The following is a 13140-nucleotide window of genomic DNA, read 5'->3' as shown; positions in this document are numbered from 1 at the left end:
ATGCTGCTTTATAAGTAAATAAATATTGTACTCCCTCAAATCTCTTTGAGAATTGACCATTTTTATTGCTCTTTCCACAATCCAATTTGTATTTTGCACAGAATCTAGTTTTTTATATGTACCATAGAATATTTCCTAGAGATTCCAACTAAAAGTAGTTAATCTGAATGTATGGAAAAAGTTTGGAAGAAGGTATTGCAGGCTAAGACAAAAATCTGGGGTTTCATGTTGTATGCTGGAAGTAGACTGTTAATCTTCCTGCTAGGAGGTACAAAGCCTTCAGATACAGCCTGTGATAAGAAAAATAACTTTGTGTTGCAGAGATTTATTCAGTACCTGGCATCTAGAAACACATTGTTCAATCTCAGCAATTTTCTGGACAAAAGTGGTTCTCATGGTAAGCATACTCATGTCTCTAATCTTAACTAGATATTAAATAAGATACTATTGTTAATTTGCTCCTTCATTCATAAGATGTAAACAATATCAAAATGTGCTACTGAAGTCTTTTTATAAGTACTTCATAAATACAGGAGCTCAAGTGAACTGCTGAACAACTTCAGAACAATGTTTCCCATCTCCTGCAATATTTTAACTCAAAAGGTGAAACTGTATCAATCCCTTAAGTGCTAATTGAATCTAGGCTGGGTTCTCTCTCTCCTCAACTGTTAAGGGTGTTAAAGTTGAAATTGATAACTTTCCATTTTGTTTTTTTGTTTTTTACTTAGTCTTAAGTGGTAACTCCATTGCTTGGGGACACTGCACTTTTTAGGCATTGTCTAAAACTATTTAATGGGCAGGCTGTTGGCACCAAAATAACTGGTTGGTTTTTATTTGACTGGAGTTATGAATTTAGAAAGGTGTATGCAGAAATTAAGGACTTGTTCTCTCTAAGCCTTAAAAGGTCTGCTTTTCGACTTTTTACTCTGGAATTATTAGTGAGTTTTCCTGTGCCCTCACTTAAGATGAAAAGCTTGTTCCATGGTAGCTCTGCTAGAGAAGAGAGAAAGCGTAATTCTTCAGCTATCAGAGAATATTGGTAGACTGCATGCAGAGTGCAGGAAAGCAACAATATTGGGCAAAACAAAAGCAATGCCACATTACTCCATCTCTCGATGTAGACATGTGACACCAAAAAGACTTTAGCATCTTTTAGATACGGTAACACAGGGCAGGAACAAAATTTAGCAAATACTGAAAGTGTGCTTTTCTAAGCAAAGCATACTATGTATATTCAGAGACACTGGCACTTGGCAACAATGAATTCTGTTAAATGCATCCATTTATGTTCTTCACCACTTTCTTTTAAACTTAAGTTGCCATTTCATAGATAATACAACAGCATATCTTAGATAATGAGGCATCAGATTTGGTAGTATTGTGCTTGAGTTGGCAGAGATACTTAATGGTGAGAGATACTAAGGAAAAACACAGTCAGTGACTAAGTTGAGGGGTGTGGATTTTTACAAACGTAGCAAAAAGAGATCTGCACTGAAGAGAAGGATGAGCTGCCTTCTTTACATGTTTCTGTATCTTAGAAGAAGAAACTTTGAAAGACAGACTGCAATACTAACTGCTAAGATGTCATATGCTTGGAGGTCACTGAAGTTGGAGGCTGCTTGTACAGTGTTATGTGCCTTGAGGATGTCTGGTGTAACACTTCAAGGAAAGGACTAATCTCTGTGGATGCCATCATAGTTTCTTTGTTCTGGTAAATCTAGTCAGGGGAATTTTGAAGGTCCAGCTAAGACTTGGAGTGACTAACATATCAGGACTAAAATATCAGGAGTATTTAAGTTGAAATTGATCTTTATCCTGGAAGTCATGTAGCAGTTAAGTAAAAACATTTTGCTAAATTGATATTTTTCTTGGTTATTAAATAGAGGGGTAGGTTTTGCCTTCAAGTAATGTTACCTTGTAGCTGTGTGGGAGCCACTAGTAGGTTTTTCCAGGAACGGTGCCACTGGTGCATTGGATAAATCTGTTGCAGCATAGGACAGTGGTAGATTGTTTTGGTGTATCACTACTGATTTTTCTTCAGAAGCTTGAAGATGTCTTGTGATGCCTGTTCTGTTTGTGGACTTGTATAATGCAACAGAAATCGTATAATCTTAGGGTCTGTTGACTGTATATTATTGTTTACTAAAGAACACCCAAACAATCATGAAAATGAAATACAAAATGTGTAACTTTTTTTGCAGGTTATGACATGTCCACCTTTATAAGGCGTTATAGTAGATACTTGAATGAAAAAGCCTTTTCCTACAGACAAATGGCATTTGACTTTGCAAGAGTGAAGAAAGGGTAAGCAAAGTTAAGATACATAAATTAATAGGGTTGCCAGTAATCTCATTTGTGTCATTATGCTCAATTTTAGTTTCTCAGTGACTTTGTTCTTATGTTCTTTGTGTAGCTACAATGAAACACCAAAATGGTTTGACTTTTAAAGTATTTGTAATGGTTCAAAAATGCTGAAAGTGGAGGAGAGAAAAGACTGGGTATTAAGGCAAATACTGAAGACTAAAGTAAGGTGCCTTGCAGAACTGGAAGCTTTTAGTGCTAGGTGTTAAATCTGACTCTTACTAAAATTGTGCTACAGCAAGACTGTAGGATTTGGAGAAGGAAGCACTTTGAAACTGTATTTAGGATGTTTCATTGTTCTCCAGATACTTTCAGTAAGAAAGATGGCTAATTGTAAACAAAACCCTAAGTGAATTCTACTATTCCTGCCTTGCTCTGTGTTCCTGGAAAGGCTTTCTCTGCTTGTTATTTCTGGTTCTCAGAACAAGGTGCTGTCTGAGAGTGTAGCATGAAATAAGTAAGAACAGTGGCATGCATTTCCAGAGAGGAGGTGCTATACCTGTCTGCAGCTAGAACAGGGCAATACATAATGGTGGTTGTGCAGGTTTGTGATACTCAGAGGTAAAAGTGAACATGCTTGAAGACTGCTAAAAGACTATGGGTGACAGGTCAGAAATGCTATGCATCTACGGACACGTAGGCAGTGAGTTGTCATTAGTTATTTGTAACAAACTTCATACACAAAGGTTTATAGTTCTGTAAGTACTTCTGAGGCAGTCAAGACAAACTCTGTGTTGTCTTTGCATAAAGAGATCAGTCTCTTGCGTTCATCACTCCAACATAAAACCTTTCCTCACCTACTGTGAGGGAGGATGGCTGATGAAGGAGTTTTCATGCCAGCTCTCACAATAATGTGAGAAGCAGGAGAATCAGACAGTGCTTTTTGAAATGGTGTAGAATGAGTTATAGCTGCTTTAAGCATTAATTTAGACAACAGTTCAGTTTGGAGGAATGGAGAGGGGAAATGCCATGGCTTCTAATCTATATTGTCTCTTGCAGAGCTGAAGGTGTAATGAGAACAATGGCTCCTGAAAAGCTGCTGAAGAGTATGCCAATATTACAGGAACAAATTGATGCACTGCTTGAATTTGATGTATGTATTGAAGCTGACCTAGCATTAACACTAGGCAACAACTTATAACTGCTGCATTGTAGTGAACACATTTAACCTTATAGGTAATGCTTTACTGATCATTCCATCGTGTGGGCCAAAAAAAAATCCCCTTTCAAATGTTCCAGTGAGGTAGTGTGGTGAAAGATGGTCCTTTCCTCTATGTATGAGAGGTGCAGATTGCATTTTTGGTTTTGTGAAGACGGAAATTGGAGTTTCATTTTCTGCATCAATGAGGGGAAGAAATGGACAAAGCAGGGAGACTGAACACTCTTTTTTCTGTCTCTTGGCAACCAGCTTCCTTTGGGGAGGAGGGAAAAGCCCATTAAAATACCACATGTGCATTGTTTGGCTTCTTCAAAATCTTCATCTGGTTTTTGGCTGTAAACTAAACTGGCTAATGTTTAATCTAGACTGTTCATAGAAATAATTGTGTACAATGTATTTATAATGCCAGGAGTGTTAGTGGGATTGTTTATCTGACCTAAGGATAAAAGCAGGAGTCAACTGTTGTTTCAAAGAGGTATTTGAAGGAATTGATCTTGAAGTTCTTCTGTTCTTGGTGGGCAGAAGAATACACTGAGATGGGAGGCAGGATTCACTACAGCTCTCAGAGGAAAGCCTTAGAAATACATGTCTTGCTAGTGTGTTTTTCATTCCTTAAACGGCTTAGGAATTGTGATAGTGCTCTCGGAAGAGGAGATATTTTTAAGAGAAGAAATATCTTTTAATAAATGAGTGCATATTTTCTTCCGAAGTTAATGTGAGAACTGAAAGGGTCTTGACAGCATCAACCCCAACTGTATTACCTCATAAAAGATTGGGGGTTTGTTAAGTTCTGCTGTAAATTGACATCTTTGTCCTCTTCCATTAAAACTTTGTTAATAGCATCTCTGCCTTCCTCTTCCTTGTGATAGGCAAAGGAATCAAGGCTAAGATGTTTACTGTTGATGCAAGTACTCCTCTGCTGTAGTGGGTTGTTTTGAAGTGGTGAAAAAAACAATCCTTGATCTGCTAACCAAAACTTTTGGTTAGTCTTAGAATCAAGCACTGAAGCTTTCACACTGTCTGTAATAGCATCAAATACCTGGTGTGAGCCAAAACTTCTTATTGTATTCAACGCTTCTGTTGTAAATAACTGATATTTTATTTGTAGGTTCATCCAAATGAACTAACAAATGGTGTCATAAATGCTGCATTCATGCTTTTATTTAAAGATCTCATCAAACTTTTTGCTTGCTACAATGATGGGGTTATTAACTTACTAGGTAAGTAGCCTCAAGTCTTCATCTCACATATCACAAGCAAGTGAAAAATGAGTTTCAGATCTGTTTCAGATTTTTTACTTAACTTTAATTAAAGCTGCATTTTTCCTGACTGTTCTGTTCTGAAATGAGAGACAATTTTATGCTGTAACCTCTTATATTAGTGTAGAGAGTGATAAAGCTATGTGTAGCTTTATATAAAGTAATACACTCCTTAATAACATTCCTGATCTGTCTGAAAGCATGACTGCCAAAGCTGGAACTCCTCCAGAACCCTATCTACCATCAGCCTACAAAGTCTAAAGGAGGCTGTGTGCGTGTGCAGCTCAGGCAGCCTGGTGTGATCATCAACACGACACACTTTAAGCTGTCCCTGCAGAAGACTTCCTTATGATGTCTAAACCCAGGGGTAGTTGTAAACTGCAGGAAACATAACTGACCCTATAGAAAATGAACTTCAGCTATTAATGTTTGTGAACACTGCATCTGGTCTATAAAGACAGCTAAAAACTCAGATTGCTTGGGCAGCATAACTGACCTAAAACTGTCTGCAACTAGAACAGGAAGAAACAGACATTATGGCCATGTTACAGAGACTGAACAGGCCAAAAGATGTTCCTGAGCTGTAAAGCTCAATTTCTTTTTTATCCATGTTGCAATGTTTCCTGGTGGTTTCATAAAATCCCAGGTGTTTAGGCTGAAACTGTAGGCATGGGAAGCTTATGGAACAGGTACAAATATATTGTGCATAACAATTCAGTTAGACAATGAGACAATTTCACTGTCTACTGCTACTTTAAAGTGTAAGTTCAGGTTGAAATATATGACAGCTGTGTTTAATAATTGATAGAAATGAACTTTAGAGAGCTACTTAAGTAAGAAAAGTACTGTTCTTTGGAGTGAAGGCAATTCAAGAGAGGCCATACGTTTAAGTACCTCTAATTATTTGGAACTTTAAGTTTGGTAGCTACTTCACCTGCTTAGTTTTTGATCTTTAAAAGTACAGGTTACATCACACACAATGCTGTGGCTGGTTGGGGTGCAATTTTATAGTCTATATAATTTTTTAGCAGCTCAGCAAGCCCAACTCCTAAGTTCTACAAAGGGCTAGGAATGCCAACAGATTAGTGTTCAAGTAGAAAAATGTTAATGTAGTGCCATATTCTTGAAATGTAATTTTTCTGAAAACTGGAGTTTCTGATGAACACAGACCTAATGTAAGATATCTTAACTGAAATTTACCAAATTATTTCTTTAGAGAAATTTTTTGAAATGAAAAAGGGACAATGTAAAGATGCTCTTGAAATCTACAAACGATTTCTAACTCGAATGACCAGAGTATCAGAGTTTCTGAAAGTTGCAGAGGTAAGTGATTTCCCATCTTTTGGAGTTTGGCACTTAAATATTTTGTGAATTTTTTAGCACCAATATAAAAAATTAATTGCATTTGTTAAGAATCTGTCTCAATGTGTATAAATGCATAGAAGGCCTTGGATCTGCTTGTTCAGCTCTTGTTGGAGTAGTTAAGCCCTGCCTAGGACTTCCACACTTCTCTTTGGTGCAGCCAGCCTCAACTTTCCTGGTTAGCTTAACAGATGACATGACTTCAAACGTACCAGTATTTCTGAGAAATCCTGTAATAAATGCATGCTTCTAGGACAGAGTTGAACATTAGAGGAAGATACAGCAATTAGTAATAAAGGCATACTGATCTTGTAAGTCTGTTTTTTTAGTCTTTGCAGCCAACATCAAGTTAAGTGGAATGTGAGATTTTACTGGTTTTGTTCCTTGTTATCATCCTCTTATGTGGATAATGGGAGTATTACATGGTTAATTAACTCCTTTGCTGGGTTCTCATTTGTAGTAGCTGGCTCTTTGGCAGAGGATGCATTTTCCATGTTTCATACTTCATTCTAATGGACAGCAGTAATGAGCTGAATAAAAAGTTTCTTTGCTAATTTACTTATCTGTGAAGGCCAGATAGACTCCCTAATGATTTGTAATGGCAGATATGAGTATTGAATTTGAGAGAGTAAAGTACTTTGGAGACATAGGTCAGCTTTGCTGTACAGGGGTTATAGTGACTATACTTCAGGATTACTGGGTGCACTGGAGCTTGCACTTCTGCAAAAGCCAAACCAACAGGCACTCTGAAGAACTGTAGTGAAGCAACAGGGCAATTAATAGGAGATTGCTGACTTAGACCCTAACTTGTTTTATTTGAAATGCTAGCAGAGATTGGCAGAACAACCAAGGAACTTGAGCTTTAGCATTTTTTTAAAGGGATGCCTTCTAGGTTTTTCTCACTGGCTGAATTTCAGAGAACTGCATTGGGATAATCAGGTATCTGGATAGTCTGTGTTCATCTGTTCGCTACTGCTGTCCTCTGAGACAGCAGTGTATGACCAGTGTATTGCAGTATGGAGTATGAACTTTAACTGTGTGAAATGGAGCTCCATTTTTTATTCCTTTTATTTTAAGTGGATATTTATTTTGTGGAGAAGAAAAAGAAAAGATTGGTGCAGGTTGTTGAAGGTAGCTACTGGGAAGATGAACATGGGCTCTCTAACTCTGTAATATTTTTCTAAAGGTAGAGCATGTTACACTTGAGGAGCAGTTCTACTCAAAATTAATGTGTGCTGCAGTGGAATAATGCACTTATATTTTTACTTTATTCCTTTATATCCACAGCAAGTTGGAATTGACAAAGGTGATATCCCTGATCTTACACAGGTAAGCTTCTCTTGTAGTCTTTTTGGATCTGTTAATAACTAAAAGTTCTGAATATATACCAGGAATATACATGTTGGTAGGAAGTAATACCACCTAACATGCTGGAGCTGCTGGTCCATTTTCAGTATCACTTGCAAACTGACCTGGGTGTCTGACATTGTGTTTAATATGAAAAGAATGTTTATTTATAGGAAGAGATCCATGCTGAAGAGTTCACCTGTGGCAGTTTTGATGCCAATAAAATTGGAACAGAAGGGCAACCCTGAGTGCTTAACAGTTGTAACCCCCAAGTGTTCGTATATTTTTTTGTTAATACAGTTTTTGAAAGCTTCTTAAAAGCCTGGTTTAAATCAGCATCACAATAGTGATTCTCTTGGCTAAAAAGCCACTTAAAAATTCCGAAAGTGAGACATTATAAGAAGGTGGAGGATTTTAATCTTCATGGATTTCAGATACCATAAGGCTGTGAAGTCTGACCACCCTTTCAGCAGAGGAAAGTGGCGCGTGGAATACCAAACCCAATTCTGAAACAGCTGACATAGTATGTTCACCTAGCTCTGTGCCTCAGGGGCTCTTTTTTAACAGTCCAGTCAGTCATGAACTAAATCCTTAAACCATAGAAACTCACCTAAACTCAGTTAATGACATATACTTTGTAAATTTCTGTGGCACTTTCATCTACTTCTGCTTGCGCTGGCCTGCTCTGCATCATCAGTCAGTGCCATACTTGCTCAGCAGCACCTTAGTTACTGCTACCAGATGGTCACTTTCACCTCATGAACCAAAACTTCAAAATAGAACAGTTCTTTTGGAAAGAAGTGATCTACAATAGTCCAACTGCCTGACCACTTCAGTGGTCTTCTGAGGTAGTTCCTCATAGCTGTATTCTCTCAAAGGCTGCTTGGGACTCTTGTTAAGGTGATCTGCAACATGCTATAGCTTGGGTCTAAGGCCAAGGCAGTGTATTTCAGTGAGAAATAAATAAAAGGTGCATAATGAAACTGAATTTCAGCTAATAAGTAATACATAATTGTATGCAATATCAATTTGGGTATACTAAATTCCTATAACAAGGAATAGTCATGGTAATAGTCAGTATTCTGCTGGAAGTTGCTTGTGTTGAAACTTGATGTGTGTACATGTGTGTAAATCCAAACAAGTGGTCCCAGTAGTGTAATTCAATAAGATAGTTGTTATTTTTGTACTTCATAGTTTGGCTGCAAATTTCTGGAGGCTCAGAAGCTAAAGGAGGCTTGGCAGCTAAAGATCTTGTCTCATTTTAATTTACTAGCAATTCTCAAAGTGTGACAGTTTTGCCACTAATAGCTAGTGAGGAACCCATATTTAAGGTGCTGACTGATAGATAATCTAATGTTGAAGCAGCATCTAAAAGAAATTAAGCTGTGTTTGGTGTTTCAAATTGGATGCCAGATAGTACTTCCCTAATTGTTGCCTCTGCGTAGAAACTTTCTGAAGCCTCCTCTCTGAGTTCTGTTTGGTAGATAAGTTTTATATTACCTTGTTGGCTTTTAAGAAGCCTGTGAATAATATATTGGAAAGCTATTTAACTTGTCTAAAGGTAACTGGTAACAGAAAATAGTGGATTTTTTTTTAAACAGATTTTCCTTACATCTTAAAGTAGCACAACTTGTATCTTATACTGTAGCCTTTTTGAATATGTAGAAGTCTGAATCTCTCTGGGTTTTTTTCAGTTTTTAGGTTTTTTTAGTTTTTTAGTTCTTGCTGCTGGAGAATGCTTATAACTAAGTCACCTATGTTTAAGCAATTCTTTATTATGCTCAAATGAATTGAAAATTAATAAATATGCCAATAAAAGCCACAAGGTTAAGATGTTTCTGTATTGCATATGTACAGGGAAAATATTTAAACACAATATGTACACAATATGTTGATCTCAAACATACTGAGAAAATTCCCTGTTTAGAGACTGTACCACTGATGAACTGGTAACCCTGATGAAATATTTGAATGTCATATGCTACTGTATCTCTCAAGGATTTCCTTCACGCTTCTTGATCTTGTATGAATTTGCTTACCCAGACTATTTTTATAGTGGAGTAGCTAAACCCAGTGTGCATTTACGGCTTCTTTTTCTGTCTGCTGTAGTAGCAGCAAGTGCATGCCTGGGGGTGTTGGCTGACCACAAAAACAGTTGCTTACAATAAAACCTAAGATCAGGGAGGTCCGAAAAAGCTTAGTTTTTTTATAGATGGTTATAACAGTAGTATTTCTGCATTTCAAGCTGGCTGCACAGTAAGCTGTGCCAGGCTATCATTTCAAGAAGAAAGAGCAATAAGTTTTTGTGATGTTGGGAGTCTCAAACCAAAGGTAGCTGCTTCTGGGGACCTTGGAAAGGACTTCTAGTTTGTTTTGTTTGGGCTGCAAATGCTGTATAACCCGCTGGTCACAAAGGTGGTGTTGGGGGTGAGACTGAAAGCAAAACTGAAAGTGTGAATTTGAATTTCTTACTCTTAAAATTAACCATGTGGGTGCCTGTGCTGTTGTCAATGTTTAACACTGTTTTGAAGCATGATGAGCAGAGCAGCATGTTCTGGATTTAAGCTTCAGGTGCTGTGTAGCAGAGGTAAGTGTTTTCTCTCTGCAACTTTGGACACAGTATTATCTTTTAAAAACTGCCTTTGCCTGAATACTTCTAGCATGAAAATCCACTGTTTCCACAGTGGTGTAAATAAAACATCAGCACGAGCATGAACAGGGTGGACTTCAGGGAAGCTGGTGCTGGATTTCAAAGTATGGTTGGGTCAATGCAATACGTTTAGGTTTGTATCTTTCTCTTTCCTTTCAAGGCTCCTAGCAGTCTCATGGAGACCCTGGAGCAACATCTAAACTCACTGGAAGGAAAAAAAACTGGCAACAAGTAGGTATATATGTTGTACCATGCATAATACTGAAAATGCAGTATAAATTGATGTTAAGGTTTGTGTCCCTGTGGTAGTTTTAGTTAGGCCTTTTAGAAGGCCTCAGTTTAGCAGATAGTCTTACATAGATTAGAAGAGACAGGTGTCACCTGACTTAAGCAACCAAAGAAATACTTCATACCAGATGATGCAAACTGAGATATAAATACAGTAGAGTAAGAGGTGTTCTCTCAGTTCCCATCATGGCCAAGGCAGAGGCAAGATATGCAGCTGCTGTCTTGCTGAAGTGATCCTTGGCTGCTGCCCACTGCTACTTCACATTTTATTTGAGTCCAGGGAAGTAAACATTTGATTGTTATTTCTCTCTATTTCTTGCTGGGTGTCTTTTGGGTGTTTTATGGATCTAGAGTGATGGGATCTGTTTTTGATGGGAGGAAGAGGATTGTTGTTATATCTTACTTGTGTAGATGTGTGTTATATTGTAGTCTACTTTTAATTTTCTCTTTTTTGTGTAAATATATAAGAAGCTTAAGTCTTAGAGTTTTTTTCCCCTCCCTTTTCTCAGCAGAGGAGGGGAGGGAGACTGACTCTGCATTGGGCAGTTGGCATTTTGCAGCTCACCCCAAGATACTCCCCCAGTTCCTTTTGTCATTTCTCTAGAAAATAAGGCTTTCCTGTTCCCTCACAAAGTCATCTTAATGGCAATCGCTTTTTAACTACTGGTGTAGGGGGGAAACAGGACAACTAGACACCTTCTAAAAATGAGTAAAATTCCCTGAGGAAAACTCTTAAAAGGAAGTGGGGTTTTGCCTGCTGCTAAGACTTTTATCATCAAAATCTATTTGTCTTCTAATGGTTTTACATTTTCTTACTAGATACTTGTCATGGCTAAGTCTAGGAAGGATTAAGCTAAACGTGTGTTTTTTCTTTTACTGTTGCTTTCCTTGCAATTTAGCGAAGGGTAAGTACATGTGTTTACCTATCACTTGCATGCAGGCATGATTATGTGGGTTTTTTAAGGTGGCTTGAACACGTAGATATTTTCTTTAAATTGAACAGAACTATTCCTTGCTTTTGTATATAGCCGTTATTTTTTGTCATTTGTGATTAGAAAATCTCCAGATCTACAGCTTCTAGGACTTACTTCAAGTTGTAGGATGGTTCAATATGGGTGCAGTTCAATATGGGTGCAGTTTTATCTTCAGCTTCTCCTTTCATGTCTTAGATCAAAGCAACTCTAAAAATATCTAGCAGTATTTGCATACCTCATAATAATGAAAGCAAACAAATGTGATGACATATATTTTAAATTACGATTGAAGCTCTATCAGTTATTGTTGATGTGATTTTTGTGCATGTGGGAGAACTTTCAGCTTGAACAACTCACTGTTTTCATACTTTTAAATACTGTTTCAGGTAACTGACTTTCTTTAAAAGAACAGTAGACTTTGAAAAATTGCTGGCACGTTCTCAGAAGACTTGTGTTAGATGCTTTGGTATTGGTGGTGCTCTGCTACTGTTACATGGTTTTATAATGTGGTGACATCTTGCCCCGTAACTCTTTTCTGATGGCTATTGTAGGCCCCAAAGCAAGACACTTGCATGCATCTCTGCCTTTCCTCCATTTCGTAGAGCTTATTTAAAAGGCAGAATAAAAGATTCATTTAAGATTTGAAGTAAAATTTGCATTCCTTGTATAAAGTGGCACACGGAACTTCAAAAAATTGAGAGGGTATGCAATTGTATAGATCTTCAGAAAGCTTTCATGCTTAGTTTTTGGTCTTTTTGTAGAAATTTTGATGATCAGGAACAGTTTCCAAAACTGTACTTATCTGAAACCCACCCCTTTTTTTTTTTTTTTTCCTAGATCTGGGGCTCCTTCTCCTCTGAGCAAGGTAAATACTGCCAGTTGCTGTACTAGTTAATTCCTGTTCAGTGATATGCTTTAGAATATCATATGGTCATAAAGATAATTTCTGTCTCCTAATCTACTTGTTAGATTTTGCCACCTAAGCCCTATCTAATTGACAAAATTACATCTTTTAATGGCCCCATAAGAGCATGTCACTGACCTGAAGGGCTGCTGTGCTTGTACCAGTGCAGGATGCTGAAGAACTTTGCCAGGATTTGGTGATCACTCTTTCTGAGAGCATAAAAGACCCACATATTTTAATTCCAATTTTTTTTTCAGCTGCTCCCCCTTAATCCTCATGTCAGTGAGAAACTTACTCCATAGTATTTCTCTTCAAAGTTCTTCACTCCATTTGCGGATGTTCTGACTCATTTAAAACTATGCTCATGTGAAAATCCAGGAAGAAAACTTTCATCCAATGTATCTAGTTTCAGAAATGACCTTTATTAGTGAGACTGCTGACCTTAACTTAAAGCAAGAGTTGCTAGTGAAACTGCCGTGGTTTGAATGTCAGATAGAGTAATGAGCTTTATGGTGTTAGTAATAGTAGCTCCTGGTATCCCTGGAGCATTGCCAGGTGTCATAGCTCTGTGTCTAATAATGGGTGTTGTGCAGGAAAAACTCAGTGAAAACTTCAAATCTGAGGGAGGTGGTTCAAGGGTTGATTCTAGTGAAAGCTCTTAAATTTCTTTCAGAAAAGCTGTTTACAAAAAACCCACAACAAAACCAAACAAAAACAATAACCCCCCCAACCTCTCCTGTTTAATACTGTAGCAGTTGGTGAGAACTAAACGATGGCTCAGGAAGAGTTCTTCCAACTTTAACCCTCTCTTCTTTGATGCACATGAGGGATTTGAC

General features: G+C 37.6%; 1 protein-coding gene across 18 annotated transcripts in view; it reads left to right on the top strand.

Annotated features, from left to right (window-relative positions):
- Positions 1 to 13140, top strand: part of SNAP91 (synaptosome associated protein 91) — a 68539-nt gene that overhangs the window by 20352 nt on the left and 35047 nt on the right. For all 18 annotated transcript variants that reach the window (XM_071548694.1, XM_071548686.1, XM_071548690.1 and 15 more), the window contains exons 4-11: positions 322 to 397; positions 2202 to 2304; positions 3361 to 3454; positions 4629 to 4740; positions 5996 to 6102; positions 7429 to 7470; positions 10299 to 10369; positions 12238 to 12265. In XM_071548694.1, the coding sequence (XP_071404795.1) occupies positions 322 to 397; positions 2202 to 2304; positions 3361 to 3454; positions 4629 to 4740; positions 5996 to 6102; positions 7429 to 7470; positions 10299 to 10369; positions 12238 to 12265 (633 nt within the window). The remainder of the gene's footprint in view (positions 1 to 321; positions 398 to 2201; positions 2305 to 3360; positions 3455 to 4628; positions 4741 to 5995; positions 6103 to 7428; positions 7471 to 10298; positions 10370 to 12237; positions 12266 to 13140) is intronic.

The sequence above is a fragment of the Pithys albifrons genome, chromosome 2, assembly GCF_047495875.1.
Source record: "Pithys albifrons albifrons isolate INPA30051 chromosome 2, PitAlb_v1, whole genome shotgun sequence".
Lineage (NCBI taxonomy): Eukaryota > Metazoa > Chordata > Aves > Passeriformes > Thamnophilidae > Pithys > Pithys albifrons.
Note: the sequence above shows the minus strand (reverse complement) of the source record. Positions and strands in the feature narration are given on the sequence as shown.